Below are 16,738 nucleotides of genomic sequence, written 5' to 3'. Positions count from 1 at the left end.
GTACGATCATGCAACATCTGTGTCAAATATGACCCTGTATCAAAAAGTTGTGACCCGCGTAAAGACTTTTAACTATTGTAGTGTTGACCTTGGCCAAGGTCATGGTTCATGGTCATTTCACACTATATGCGGTATTCAATGTATAACGAAAGGATAATGAACAATTTTAAATGATTTAGATAATGATAAAATTGAAGTAGATCAAATTAACATGACTAGTAAATGATTAGAAGCTGGCCTTTTTTTGCACGTGAGACTTTTTTGAAGGGTTATCCGCCCTTGGCAAAAATAAGAAAAATCAAATTTTCAAAAACAAAAGTGCTATAAATGATTAATTGTATTTTATATTTTCATAAAGAGAAAGTGTATGTAAGTTTTTTACTACGAGATTTGTATCAAAACATTTTTAAAAATCCTTTAATAAAGATTGATCTTCTCATAGACTTAATATTAAAAAAAAAATCTAGCAGTTATCAAATTTTGAAAATTCTTATGATGGATTATTTTCATTTGACAAACCCTTCAAAATGATACCATGATTACAAAAATCCCACAATCCATTTACCAGACATGAAATACACTCGTTATACGTTGAATACCTTCAGTAATTCCTTATGAGAAAATATGGCAATCTTATACACATCCATCACAAAGTAATAGCCCAGACTCTGAGGTAGAAGGAGAGGAGATGGACGGATGTCAGAGCATTCTTCTATACGCCTAAACTTTATAAACAGTGCTGATTATGCATTGCTAAAAAAGTGGGAGCTAAACAAAGATATTTTATAAGATATAGCCCCATCCTTGAGCCTGAACCTTTGACCCAGGGACTACGAATTGTATTCCACCTGATGCAGTCTGATTGTTAGGTACCCTGTAGTTTTATGTGTTTTCACCATTTGAGCCAGAGAACCGCGATCTAGTTCCATTCATTCGATAGAGCGTTTGTATCCTGACAGGGGGTATATCTGAGAACTAGCGAATATGCTCCTTTGCTAAACATTCGCATTGAAAGTGAAAGCGTTTAGTATTTCGGATAGACCTTCAAATTAATATGATAAACTTCACTGGTACATGACAATGAGCCGTTAGCATAGTTCAACTTTTGTGGAACACCTAAAGTTAGTGATGTCTCTAAATGTGTATAAAAAAGTCTCGAAAGGACCCAGAATTCCAAACAATAGGCCAAACATTTCACAATATTGATAGATGTCCGCGTGTTCCCTTTGACTATCAACACAGGTATCTGCTAGGTATCCGGCAGTAGAGAATTAAGATGTCTTAATATTATAGTGCCATTTTTTTAAATTTTGACATTGACCGTCAATTTCCCGGGAGGCTATATAGAGTGACTTATTCGCAATTTTTTGTTGCCCTATCCATACAGATAAACCGATAAAACTATAAATGATGTATTCCACTGATGGCACCAGACGGATTAAAAAAAATCGCGTAGACCCTCGCCGACGGTCACTAGAGGTATCCCAGGGACCTCCCATGCAATGCTATATGCATTTTCACCAGTGCTAGTAAGGGTTTTACTTTTTAATGTTTGTCAATTCCGACATTTAGACATAATCTTTAAAACAGAATCCTTGAAACATTTGAGGTTATTTTATGTTCTGAAACATTGTCTCTTTCGAATTCCCTTTCATTGATGCATATTTTGTACAAAGCAAAAGGTAGATTTTTTTTCTCATTTGAATAACACTCTGGGTTCTTTTATGTTTCAATCGTTGACTGAATTTGACGTATTTACAAATCTGATTATAGACAAATCATGTTTTGCCATTCACACAACAGGTCTAATTGATATACCGGCGAGACGACCAGGACAGTTTCCATGTAACAGATTGCAATTGAAAATATGATTTCATAAACATCGGCTAATAAACGAAATTGTGAACGTCCGTTTTGCAATCCTGAAACCGAAAACCTCTTAACCCGACTTCACAGGAATCGGACGATAATACGATGTTTTGTCGAAAGATCTCTTAACCCGACTTCACGGGAATTCAGACGATAATACGATGTTTTGTTGAAAGATCTCTCAGCCTCAAAAGATGTTCCGGTGAGTTAAAGATTTGTTTTAATCAAGCAAACCTGGAATTTAAGTGGAACATTATGAGAGATGTTAACAGTAATTGTTTATAATTAAATCATAGCGGTATTTACGGAGGATAAAAGCGCCCTTTTTGCTAAACAACAATAACAACAGGATTCCGGGGCATGCTCAGTGCAGTTTCTTTAACTGACGTTATGATATCAGAACAATTGTAAAGTCTGAATGGTTTTGAAACTCCTTGTAATGTATCAAAATGTCGAATTTCAAAAACACACCAATGGCCTTTCTTCATTCTGACATCGATATCAACAAATGAAGTTTCAGCGAATACATGTAGAATATATGGATTTGCGTATATTTCATATAAACAATGTAAAAATTCTTGAAAAAAACCCACCAATAACCACGCGGAATTTCAAATCCCGAACACCCATAGCGTGTGATGATGTTATAACGTCATAATGTGCGATGGTTAGGTTAAAAAAAATCCACTTTAATCAGGGCAGCGAGGATGTTTACTACATGTGTATTTTATATTCAATAAACTGAAATATAATGATTTTAATAAAATTTCAATAAGTAGCCTACATTTTCACATTCTTCACTCCATGAATACTTGAACAGGTTGAAGTTGTTAATTCGCTCATTAACATGACATTTAAACACCGTATACTTAAAGTCCATATAATACATCTACATTCCATGGGAAATTCATTAGTGATTATAATTAAAAATGTTATTAAGTTTATGTTTTTAAACCACCGTCAAGCCAACAAGCAACGCGCCGACAAACAACGCGCCTTCGCGCCAACAAGCAACGCGCTAACAAGCAACACGCCTTCGCACCTCACGACAACAAGCGAAGGCGCGTTGCTTGTCGGCGCGAAGTCTAAAGTAGTGAGAGCGTGACGGCACGTTGCTTGTCGGTGCGAAGGCGCGTTGCTTGTAGGCGCGAAAGCGCGTTGCTTGTAGGCGCGAAAGCGCAGCTTTTTTAGCGTGAGAGCGCGAAGGTGCGTTGCTTGTTGGCATGACGGCGTGTTGTGACTAACGCGCAGTTACACTTTTGCAATTGGCCCTATCCGGACACCATAGGTATTAGAACGTAAATTTTGTTCATTAAATGTACATGAAGTTGATCTTTTTGTCCAAGGTCTAAAAGTCAATCACTAATATAATGAATTAATCTAACTATTCAAAATATCATCAAGTATTTGAAGTAATGTAAATGTATTTGAATGCAATGTGCATTACAGTACCGGTATATTTTCTACAAGTATTGCATTCCATGACCATTACTTGCAATGCAAAAATGGCCCATTACATATTACGCCCCCTTACACTGAAATTGGCTGTCATTACATTATCATTACACATTATCATTATCCCAGGCATGTCTATAAAACAAGATTCGCTGTCAAAAGCCTCGCCCTTGACTGCGAATTGTATCCCCTGGTTGGAATTTCCCAATTCTATACCCGCACTAATGAAGGATTCTCTGTATCTCACATGACTGTTTCTCGTGGGTAGTGTCGGTTTCATACTGGTGATCATCTGAGACTCTCATGTATTACTTATTTTAAATTTATAATTGATAAAGCTTTTCAGAGGAGAATGCTATATGTTTCGAGTACTAGTATAGCTCGCCGTGGTTGTCTGATAAGTTTAAAGGGATAGTAAAGGTCATTTTATTCAAATGCTTTGAAAGAATTAAAATGAGTCCAAATGACTCATAACAAGTTATCTGGTAAAGACAAAAACATAACAATTTATGTATTTATCTGACCCCCCCCCCCCACCCCCACCCCCCATTTAAAACGATTATAATCTTGAAATTATGTCCCTTGAATTGTTGCTTCCTAGACAAAAATTCAATCTCCTATACAAGTTGGCTCCTAGTGTAACTTTTGACAAACATGCAGTTATTTCAAAGTTGAAAAATATCATTCTTATATCGTTTTTAATTATATTAGAGAGGAATATAAGATGATTTGGGTTGAGAATTTTTTTCATCAAATGAGCTTTACTATCTCTTTAAGCATTTAGGTTCAAATAAAAATTTCCCTAATATACTGAATTATCTCCGAATTTGTGAAGAATTCTACTAAACTAGAAATAATTTGAGAAAAATAATCCTACATCATTTAGGTCTGTAGGATGTGGAAATTCGACCCCTAGGACAAGATTGGCTGTCTAAGATTCGGGAAAGCCTTGGCCCTGACTGTAATCTTGTTCCTTTTGTGAATTCCCCAATCCCACACTCGTTCTTATGAAGGTTTCCATTCGTAATTACATTCAAGACGAGGGATTTGTTACACAAAACCTGAATCTTTCTTTTAGTAATACGCTTTAATCATTACGTGAAAGAAAACATTCCTTGAAAGACGTCTGCTAGTAGTAGCTGTTATAGAGAAGATTGATTAAGACACTTGTTTACATTGTCAGTCCCATCCCTAGTTTAAAATCATTTGTCAAATTGCGTTTCTATGCCCCCCGTGGACATTTCTGTTTTCCCCCAGGGTGCACCGTGTCCTTCAGAATAAAGGACCAATCGATGAAACTTTACACAGTTTTTGTCTCTTGACAAATACTTATTATTTATAATAGATCCGAGGCGTCCCTCACAGCTTCATTGCATTGCACACATCAAAAACGGAATCCCAGAGTGAATTCTAGAGAGAACTTTGAAGTAATTGCTTTCAATGCCTCTTTTTTGTGTTTACATCGATGATTATTAAAATCTTTGTGGTTTAACAAAGGGTGAAAAAGTGCTGTTATCAAAACCGATACAAACACCGGTCTGCAAACAAAGTTCTGGAAACTATAATTCTTGCTAATAAACAAAGGCTTGTCATAATACTGAGTAAAAACATATCTCTTTCCATCTATTTGTAACACTAAATCTATACCAAAGATTAAAGATTGATTGTTGATTGATTGTACATTGTTTAATATCCCTCTTGAGAATTTTTTACTCATATGGAGACGTCACCATTCACGATGAAGGGCTGCAAAATTGAGGCTTACGGCCTTTCAACAGGGTGGGAACTTTATCGTGCCACATGCACCTGTTGTGACACAGGGCCTCGATTTTTGCGGTCTCATCCGAAGGACGCCTCTTTCGATAAGCAAGGGGGTACTGTTCAAACCCGGATCCCCACGGGATTGTATTAAAGATAACACTAAACCTAAACCAAAGATAAGCTTTATTATGCACGTTGAATACATTTGAAAAACGGCATAGAGCCATAGAATAAAAAAGATAAAAGAAAGTAAACAATTTGGACCAACTCATGAACCAAAGGATTAGCAGTCTAGAAAGTCAAATAATCACAGGTATTCCTGCACTGATCATGTCTAGTGTAAAAGTCAAATAATCATCAGGTATTCCCGTACTGATCATGTCTAGGGTACAAAGGTCAAATAATCATCAGGTATTCCCGTACTGATCATGTCATACTCAGAAGGATGAAATGTATTATCACTGATGCGAGAGTTTGGGTTTTGCCTGATAATGGCGAAAATCAATTGGTGGGTCAGTGTGCGCATGTAAATCTGTAAACCAGTATATTATCTAGTACACTAGCATATGAAACTAGTAAACAGGGTTTTTAAAGCTAGAAATGAAATTGAAAATACGACTGCAGTGTTGAAGACCTGATCAAACAAGTAGCTGGAGCTCGAAATCTGGCAAATATTTAGCCCGTATTTATCCCGGAGAAGTCCGCGGGTTAATTGAGAACATGTCCTCATGTAGCTTTAGTGCTAGCTTTTTAGTGGACGTAAAATCTTTTCGTTCGTTAGTCCTAAGGAAGGGACAGTTCGACCCGAAAATTTTACAATCTAATTCTTTAAATGATCTTTGTATTTGACTTTGTATCTATTTTGTGAATCCGATGCTTTAAGGTAACGGGAGTTGTTAGAATGTAATGAGAGATAGATTGATTGATTAAATATTGTTTTACGTCCCTCTCGAGAATATTTCACTCATATGGAGACGTCACCATTGCCGGTGAAGGACTGCAAAATTTAGGCCTATGCTCGGCGCTTACGGCCATTGAGCAGGGAGGGATCTTTATCGTGCCACACCTGCTGTGTACCTCGGTTTTTGCAGTCTCATCCGAAGGACCGCCCCATTTAGTCGCCTTTTACGACAGCAAGGGAGTACTGAAGACCTCCCCACGGGATGTAATGAGAGAGAGAGAGAGAGAGAGAGAGAGAGAGAGAGAGAGAGAGGTAAACTTGATCATTAGATAGTATATAGGTGTGTGTTAAATTATTTCAGAGCATACAAATTAGTTTATTCATGATAAGCAATTGTCATCATGAAAATATCCGACCGTTCTTCAGTAAACATTTATGTGTTAAATGTTACCCAAGATATGTTAAAACTTGCATATTTAACAATTAGGTTTTGGCTGAAAAAATCAGCCATTCTCATCAAAGATGAAAAACAGAAATCGCTATAGCTGTAAATCCATTCCGTTTAGAAAGGCACGTAAAGGCTGTGAAACTTTCGAGTTTGAGAAGTGCCACACTTCGGGACATGACATTTATAATGGGTGTTTTCGTCAAACTTTGCAACAATTAAGATTCTTGATTTCACTATTTTTTGGTAAATTATATTTGAGGAAAGTGATTACGGAATTGAAATGAAAACAGTATATGTCGTGGTAGATTGAATATCTCGATGTTAGGAACTGTAGGCGAAACACTATGTCGTTTTTCAGGCTAGCACTGTGTCAGAAGTTATCCAAAATCTATAACTTAAATCACGTTTTAAGCTGGCATAGGAACCGACATTTAGATCGATCTCAGTGCATAGCGGCCCCCTTTTTAGACGACTGCGCGTGCTCTTTGATTACAGATAATGGAACGTTTGTCAGATGTCACAGCATTCTGAATTTCTAGGCGGTACTGGTAACGGAGAGGTTTGAAGGTAATACCATAGTTCGAACAATGCCGTCCAGATTTCGGACTAGTACAATTTTTCTGACAAACATTGAAATGTCATGTTATTTGTTGAGATCACGTTTTAAACCACGCTGTGACATAGTGCAGAGACTAAAATACTAGGGAAAAAAGTTTATGATTCCCTTCGTAAAATGGTTTCATATTTACGTCAAAGGGAAACTCTCTAAAGAATTATGATTATGACAATTAATGGGTAAAGAAATAAAGCTAGCGAAAGAATTAATTCTGAAAAAATTTAAATCAGCATGCACAAAGTAATAAAACATTTTGTGCAGTCTTAAAAATGTCAAAAATTATGGAGGGAAAATCAATTATGTTACTCGACTATGATTTATTATGTCATTTATCATCCCAGTTTATACTCATACAAAGAAAAGCAGGAGTTCCACAGATATGCAAACAAAAAATCACTAATTGGTAGTTACAGTAAGCATATTGTCCCTTACCTCACCGTGGGTTGTAAATCCCGCAACTGCACACCTACTACTGAGTACATCAAAGTCAATGTATCAAAGTGATTGAGAAGTCACGTGAAATAGTGAAATGGACTCCGCTCTTGAAGTTCGCCTCCATCCTGTAGTCAGGGACCAATTAATTGTCTCGAAACTAATCCGGGGAGTTCTCCGGGAATCGGTCCGAAGAGAGGCGCCTATTGTGCTATTCCATTAATTCCTGTGTTTATCTGTCGTTGCCTTAATGCAATACTTTGCATTAGAAAATTAACTAGGAATGAATAACTATGAATATATAATTATGATGTTTTCCCCTCACAGTTTACCGCTGTTTGAATAGAGTTGACTACACGAGCGTGGTATATACAGGGGGTGGGGTGGGGGTGCTAGATTGGATCCGTTATGACACACTATAACATGATTCGACTTTAATTATTCAAGCTGGTTCGTTTATTTTCAATGTACATCAGTTCTAAATTTTGATACGAAGTACGATAAAAACTTTTTTTTTTCATATTCGCATAATTCATTGATGTTAACGTCCCTCTCGAGAATTCTTCATTCATCTGGAGACGTCGTCATTGCCGGTGAAGGGCTGCAAAATTTAGGCCTATGCTCAACACTTAATTAAGGCCTTTGAGCAGGGATCTTTATCGTGCCACACCTGCTGTGACACGTCTGAGACTCGGATTTTCCGGTCTCATCCGAAGGACCGCCCCATTTAGTCGCCTCTTACGACACTGAAGCAAGGGGTACTGAGGACCTATTCTAACCCGGATCCCCACATCGCATAATTTGATTCAATCACTATTTGTAGGGCCTGCATGTTGACAGTATATGGTAATGAACCAATCCTTTACTAGTTAATTATTAACGACATACACCTAGATTAAACGTAATCTGCATAATAGCCAAAAACAGTATTGTGAGAAAATCAAATGATGGGAAATACCATGGGAACATTGGATTTTGTTTTGAAATACATGTATTTACATTTCCAATTTTTTTTTGCCTTTGATATAGCTTTACCTATTGTAATGATAGCCATTTCCTCAGTAATGTGAACAATTAATCTGCGTATGAATCTTGATGAATATAGTACGCCTGTTTAACGATTGGGAATACTGACAGAAATGAAAGTTGAATGTAAATATAAAAAAATAAAATTTCAGTTTTGAAAATACATGAGGGTATGAACTGCAACGCTTCACACCTGCATACTTGAAGTATACTGGCATAAAGAGTTGGAGCTCATGCCCTCTGTATTTTCAAATCTTAAATGTTCACTCCAATATTTCCTATCTACAAGTGATAATTCCAAAATATTTTAGAAATGCATTCAAGTTGATATAATCATTAGGCGCAAGGAGCACTCAAGACCTAGATTGTTTTTGTACACAAGATAAGAGTTGAGATTAAACGAAATTTGAAGTTATATTGCTAATTTTACATGTGATAATAATTCTTTTCAACCAATTTGTGGCATGGCTATTGAATCGTGGTATTTTCTTTGTTGCGTACACCTGATACTCTTTCCAGATTTTCGTCCCTGAGAAATCGAAAGTGCGATTGCTGTATAAACAAACGTGGCTTTGACGGAAGTTTTAGTACGAAATGCCGCGAATACAAACAAATCTGACATGAATTCACATTTGTCACCATATTGTGGTAGTACAATGTGTTTATTTTTAAAAAATAAAAATAGATAAAATGGTACATAAATTCATTCAGAATTTCTCAAACTAGTTCACACACGTCGTGTGTCATAATTGACCGTATATACCACGTGCAGTTGGAAGTCAATTATTAAAGTATGGAAAGCTACTAGAGTAAAATGTCAGTTGTGTTCTTTTTATCTTAATCAGCAAATTCTGAATATCTCGGAGATGTCTATTTTAAGATTACAAGTTATTTTCTTCTCTTTCTGTAGCAAAAATTGAGTAGTAGTCAAATACACCTTACAATAAATCTGATAAATGTATTTTTATATATTTAGAAATTTTGCATAATAAGAATTTATAATCTTATTTCAATAATTTCTTTTCAGAGGAAATTATGTCAGTACGATAAAATAAATTTTTCTCAGGGCCTGTTTGATACCGTTATTATTCAACATCGATTTTCATCAATCGTTTTGCTTGATTTTACTTTACGAAATAATTTTGTTTGAAAAATTTACTGTAAGCGCGCCATAGATTAATTTGACAACGAATCACGAAATTATCAGACGCTTGATTTTTTTTCTGAAAGAAACAACTAGCATTTGATGGTATATTTTGACAACCTACATAGTTTTTTTCATCTGCATGTGAAGAGGAAAGACCTTAATCACATTAAATTGTAATGAAAATAAGCCGAAAATTTGGAAATTGAAGAAATTTATTTGTGAGTCTGTAAATACCACGAATACATGAAATTTCAGGCAAATAAATGTGTCAGTATTTGTACAAATATGTCAATGGTAAGGTATATATCTTGGTTTATTGAAGTGAAACTAAAAACGGGATTAAGCCTTATCTAAGATCATGAAAAATTATGAAATTCGAGTTTGGGAGCGCAGCATCTCTGCAGCCTTGATTAAGTGTGTTTTTCCCGTAATCATGATGTATGATGGCGATGTGTCACGTGTGCTGCCTGATCAGCTGCTATTCTAAAAGTCAATAAACAGTCATGCCATCGTCCTGTCTGGTCTTGTATCAAAGGATGTACTCTATATACATTACATTTTCCCCTTGAAAATAAACGTGTTTGAAAAGAAAAGCTTTATTTGATTTCTCATATACTCTTTATTGTAATGTGTCTTCAGAAACCGACATTACATTAAATCGAAATGCTTAGAAATTGTAAGGACCTCGAATCAAACCTATTTGAATTATGATAAAATTAGATATGAAACTGTAATCAAGGTCTGTAGTCAAATGAGCGCTGATAACAATTTTGCAAAACATTTTCTTTTGGACTCCGGTTAACTGATAGCAACACACAAATGTTGGCTCAAGTCTAAGAATCAGTTGAGAAATGTTGGTGACAACAGGACCTGAACTTGGGGATCCAACGCTGAATTTTTAATTTTTAAAACCAATCCACTTTTCAACGTTGCTTCGACGTTAAAAATTCATGTTGAAATGTCGGTATGCCTTGGAATTTTGTGATTTTATCATAAAACAGTCCCCTGGGGACAGGTATTAGCCGTTCTCTCGCATTGTACCGTTTGCCTGTACCTACCGACCTGTCGATGACACAGAGGACTCCACCAACGAGTCGATGACATGAAATCATGAAACATTTTCGTGATGCGAAGTTTCAGTATCTAGTTCATTAGATAATAGCGGTAATTTAATGCCTATTACAATCAGATTACAAATAGTCGGCTTTGATTTTCCGAATCCATGATAACAAAATCGTCTTCGGCAGAACGTGTTGATGTTTCACTAGTACACATGTATATGAATAAGGAGGGCCTAAAGGCATTTATCATAATGACAGGAATTAATGGAGATAATATTGAGTATGCTAAAATATGGGTTGCACGCAAATTTTTAGATCGTTATAATGATCTTATTTGCAAATACAGCCGATTGTTAGATCGAATGTTATCTGACGTGTTTCATAATAATTGTTAGACTGTTCTTTACCTTCGGATTTAGACTATGGATTACTCCGTTTACATGATCAAGATAGTGGTTTCACCGCGGGTGTGACCGGTCAATAGGGGATGTTTACTCCTCTTAGTCACCTGATCCTATCAATTGTGTTTGCAGTTGCTCTTGTTTGACATGTTCTCGATTTGTATTATATACAAGATTTATGAGATTGGTCAATGTCTAAATTATCTTCACGAGCTGCACAGAGGCCAGTTGTGCCTATCAACATATTAAATTAATAAACAAAATACCGGTTAATGTTAATGTTTATATTTCTTATACGTAGGTCAATAACCGCTGGTATAATCAGTGGTGATGACTAGTCGAATTAATGATATGGTTACATGACAGATAGGGAAAAGATGGAATGCCGTCCTGGTTTATTGGTCACTTGCCACAGGTTGGGCCTAACAATATCAGAGATTCCAATACGAAATGAAAAGTGAAGATAACGAACAGTAATCAATCTAATAACTACTATAAACGATACAAAATAGAGAGTTGGGCACGGACCCCTGGATATACCAGAGGTGGGATCAGGTGCCTAGGAGGAGTAAGCATCCCCTGTCGACCGGTCACATCCGCCGTAAGCCCAATATCTTGATCAGGTAAACGGAGTTATCCGTAGTCAAAATCAGTGTACTAAGAACTGCCTAGCAATCGGTATGAAACACGTCAGACAGCATTTGACTCAATGATAGGTTGTATTGGGGAACTAGATCGTTATAACAACCATAGATTTGCAAAATGCTGACTTTAAACGTGACTGTTCTTGAAACGCCTGCACTATCAACTTGTTTGTCAATAGCCTGCCTCGATTTAAAAACTGATCATACACAGAACAAATGCTTGCGTATTGAATCAGTTCAGAGATATAAACACCATATGCAGGTGAATAATGGGATATTGCTACATAGATATGGGACATTGACGACGGAGAAGCTGATATCATCCCGTTTGTCATAAAGTTGAGTTATTAGTTTGCCGTTAATATTTCAACTTTCAATAAAATACATGTATCTAAGTATGAAGCAGAAGTGGACGACTCTGTGGTTTCTTTTATTTCGAGTTCACAGGGATATATCAAATCGACATATGAATGAAAATTATTATTGTTAATAGATAAAACGTCGTCGATATATCTAATTGTCGAATTGAAGGCCACAGCAAGAAATTTTTACTTCTCACAGAGAAGGTTTTTTTTTTTTTTACTAAATTCTGCTTCATAGGAATATAAAAACAGGTCAGCTACCAAAGGGGCACAATTCGTGCCCCATAGGAATTCCAACAGACTGTTGGAAGACCTGATCACCAACGACCACGAAGATATTGTCAATGAGGAACTCCAGCATATTTTTTATTTTAACTTCAGAGTATTTGTGCATGGAATCAGAGTGGTGTTTAACAAAGTAATTTTTGGATGACTGATCACTAAATATGAATATTTCCGTTTTCCATTTTTGTTGAAAAAGCAACTGTCTATGATGTCAAAAAGTCTAGTCTTTAATTGATAGAGAAGAATGGTAGTGTAAAGTGTTGAAAATCATACGTTTTGAAGTTGATTTGAGAAAAGTTTTGCGATTTCAAGTTTACTAAAAGTTCTTTAGAATTTTTTAGAATCCACATTTGATTTACACCACTTTTTGCATTTGTAGTCGCACAGTGCGTTTGAAGTTTCTCCTTCACAGCTGTTAATATTTTCGCGAGGAACAAAGACAGGGGTTTGGTAGAACACTTACTGGATCCAGCAATGTATCTTTGTTTGTAAGGGTTTTTATGTAGTTTAGGAATCCAGTATAGGTACGGTAACTCATATTTATCCGACCCATTGACTGGGATATTAAATGTTTCTAAAACTGAAGCATGGTTTTGAAGAATTTCATCTTTTGGAAGGCAGTTGGAGTATAAGTACGATTACCAAACGTGGAATTAAAGCCAAGTTCGTTTAAAATACAGTTGTAATAATGAGCCTTTCAAACAAAGACAATGTTGTTACTAGCTTTGTCAGCTGGAACCAAAACATATTCCTCATGTAAACTATCTAATTCTTTTATCACTTCTGGTTTACTAAACACAGAAGGATAGATGATACGTACTTTTGTTTTCATGTGTCTAATGCGTGATTTTAATATTCCTCTTATGCTTATAACCCATTCTGACAATGTATCAAGTTCCTCTTTTTCATATTTAGCCCATCGTCTAGCATAATCTTCGACAGAATTCATAATAGAGATGAAATTTTGTCTTCGGTTAAAAGACCGAGGTTCTCTGTATTTAGGACCTTTTAGAATAAGTGATTTGATGTCCTCATTTTCACCTATATCAACATCACCAGTAATGACCTGTCCTGCTGGACTATAGTTGAAAGAAAATGAAGAACAAGAACACAGTGGATTACGTATAAGATGGTGTATATCTAGGCACTGTAAAAAGTTTGTTTATAATTAAAAAGTTTGGATGCAATTGTAGAAGTATAGCTGTAGGAAATACAGGGTGTAGACTTGAACTTGAAATAAGATGGAATACACGACTGAACCCTTTTATGACGAAGAATGTTGCTGATGTTGACGGCGTCTATTCCTTTATTTGTAAATTTGAGCTGAAGGAACTGGCGGTATGATTTGGAAGGAATATCATCCATGATCCATGCTGGTTTAAAGAGCCTGTGATAGGCAACATCCATAATCATAGAGTTCAGTCTATATTCAGGTATTGAAAAATCCAAGTGTAGACTTGAACTTGAAATAAGTTGGAATACACGACTGAACCCTTTTATGACGAAGAATGTTGCTTATGTTGACGGCATCTATTCCTTTGTTTGTAAATTTGAGTTTAAGGAACTGACGGCATGATTTGGAAGGAATATCATCCATGGTCTGTGCTGGTTTATAGAGCCTGTGGTAGGCAACATCCATAATCATAGAGTTAAGTCTATATTCAGGTGTTGAAAAATCCAAGTATAAACTAGCCATAGCTTCTTCAAATAACGTATGTAAAACCCTCAATGGAATAGAGTAAAGTTTTGTACGAATATGATGTGGACCCAATTGTCTGTTGACGTGAGGCAAAAGTGAATCAAACGTGACATCATTTATACTTGGTCTTTTATATGAACGATGTCCGTGACTGCATTTTCGTCTTTGGGTATTGGGAAAGAGTCCCATCACATTAACGTTATTTCCTTGTGGACTAGTCAAATTTCCCACATCATATACATTATCATTGCATCCATATGGAAATGCAGTGCCTAGGGTCCTGATCCAGTGATCTTCTCGTTGTCTACGAAAAGGGGTGCTTAATGTAGGATTGTTTGTGTGATGGTAATTTTTTTCTAAAATCCTTACCCTCATGGACAAGATGGAGTGGTCCGATGCATTAAAATGCTTGTAAAGAAGTTGGTTACCACCATTATTAATTTGAAATCTGTGCCCCGATATTCTTTTATTAAGTAAACCCTTGGTTTCTCCCACATAAATTAAGCCACACAGGTTACACTCAATGGCGTAGGCAACGTTAGAAGATTTACAAGTCAGATTATCAAACGTTTTGGCACAGAAACTACGTCCAGTTAAATTACTACTAAATGAATTTTTAGTGATCAGTATATCACAAGTTTTGCAGTCTCATAAATACGGATGTGTGATGATTTAACCGCAGGTTTTACAGGGTGGAAAAAATTGTCGAAATTCTTGCCATACAACTTTAAGGAACTGTCGGCATGATTTGGAAGGAATATCATCCATGACCCGTGGTGGTTTAAAGAGTCTGTGATGATACAACGTGCTCATGTAGATATAAAAAGAAAGCAATTCTAAATATAGTCCTGAGTTTCTTACCTTAAAGTATTGATGAGAAAACCCCAGTTTTCAGAAATCCACTCCGTATTGGACAGAATTAATTAATGGTACATTCTCTATACCTTGCATTTGACCATACCATCCCAACACAATTTCAGCAGCGCTTATAAACATTAGAACTGCCACATTTTGAAATATCCTGCAATGGAACAAACTTGATCTGGGATTCCTATGAATGAAGCATTAATTACAAATGCAACTTAACACCAATTCACTTATCTAAAAAGCCCAGCTTCAAGGAACAACAGTGCAAACCATTACAGATTTTGAGCAAACTAATGTAAATTACCAGGCAGTCTCACGATTACTTGAAGAGAGGTTTGGGTATGTAGCTACAACTATTCATCAATGTACATTTGAAAGCACTAGTGGACTTGCCTGCACTTTCAAATGAACTCAACTGTTTAAAAAACTATAAAGACTACCTAGAATCTTTCGTCAGAAGAATTGAGTGCTTAAACCAAATACAAGAGTATATGGAGCTCTACTAAGACCTATAATCATCAGCAATCTTTTTTGTTGAAATTATTAAAATCATTGCTCAGAAGCATGATACAAATAATGAAAAATTGAAAATAACGAACAATATTAATCTCAAAAATCCTATAAAGAATACAATTTTGAGAACAGGGCAAACATGGACACCTGGAAAGTGGGCTCAGGTGCCTAGGTTGATTGGTTGTATATTGCTTAACGTCCTGCTTGATAATTTTTTCACTCATATGGAGACTTCGGATGCCTAGGAGGAGCAAACATCTCATTGACCATTCAAACCCGCCGTGACTCCTATTCCTTTATCAGGTAAACAAAGATATCCATTTGTTCGCTTGTTTTATGTCCCATTGAGAATTTTTCACACATATTGAGGTGTAGTTGAAGTATGTTTAGATCTCGGCGTCGTAACAGCGAGGGTTCTTTGATGTCCCAACGCCTGCTGCAATACAGAATCTCCATTTGTAAAGTCACATCAGGAGTTATGAGATTGATCACTGTTCGTTATCTTCACCTTCCAAAAAACCCGTGATTCTCACATCAAAAATCCAAACGTTTGGCAAAGGAACAAACACTACCTATACTATCTTTACGTCCTTAGGATTGACTCGATCTGGCACAAACAGGACTCGAATTCACGACCTCCCGGTTACGGAACAAAGGCTCTATCACTGCGCAGTCAAAATCAGTGTGCCAAGAACGGCTTAACAATCGGCATGAAACACGTCAGACAGCATCTGACCCAATGACAGGTTGTATTGACGAACTAGATCGTTACAACGACCATAGAATTTGCGAAATGCTGATTTCAATCGAGACTGTTGAAATCCCTGTACCATCAACCTGTTTGTCAGTAGCTTACCTCGATTTAAAAACTGACTATACGCAGAACAAACTCTTGCCTATTGAATCAGTTGAGATATATAAATAATAATGGAATAATGCTACATAAATATGGGAAGTTAACGATGGAGAAGCTGAAATCATCCAGTTTGTCATACAGTTGAGTTGTCAGTTTGCCGTTAATGTCTACTTTCAATAAAATATCTAAGTATGAAGCAGAAGTGGACGACTCTGTGGTGTCCTTTATTTCGAGCTTACAGGGATATATCTAATAGACATATGAAAGAAAGTTATTATTGATAATAGACAAAATGTCATCGATACATTGAAATGTCGAAATGAAGGCCACAGCAAGAGAATTTTTTTCTCACGTAGAAGTTTTTGAATAAATTCTGCTTCATATGAATATAGAAA

General features: G+C 36.2%; 1 protein-coding gene across 1 annotated transcript in view; it reads right to left on the bottom strand.

Moving 5' to 3' along the window:
* The window catches only part of LOC125658442 (G-protein coupled receptor dmsr-1-like), a 40,273-nt gene extending 32,456 nt beyond the window's left edge, over nucleotides 1–7,817 (bottom strand). The window contains exon 1 of the mRNA XM_048889711.2: nucleotides 7,483–7,817. Coding sequence (XP_048745668.1) covers nucleotides 7,483–7,532 — 50 coding nt within the window. The 5' untranslated portion in view covers nucleotides 7,533–7,817. The remainder of the gene's footprint in view (nucleotides 1–7,482) is intronic.
* Between the last annotated feature and the right edge of the window lie 8,921 nt (nucleotides 7,818–16,738).

The sequence above is a fragment of the Ostrea edulis genome, chromosome 1 (genome assembly GCF_947568905.1).
Source record: "Ostrea edulis chromosome 1, xbOstEdul1.1, whole genome shotgun sequence".
Lineage (NCBI taxonomy): Eukaryota > Metazoa > Mollusca > Bivalvia > Ostreida > Ostreidae > Ostrea > Ostrea edulis.
The sequence above is the reverse complement of the archived record's forward strand: the minus strand, read 5'-3'. Positions and strand labels throughout refer to the sequence as shown.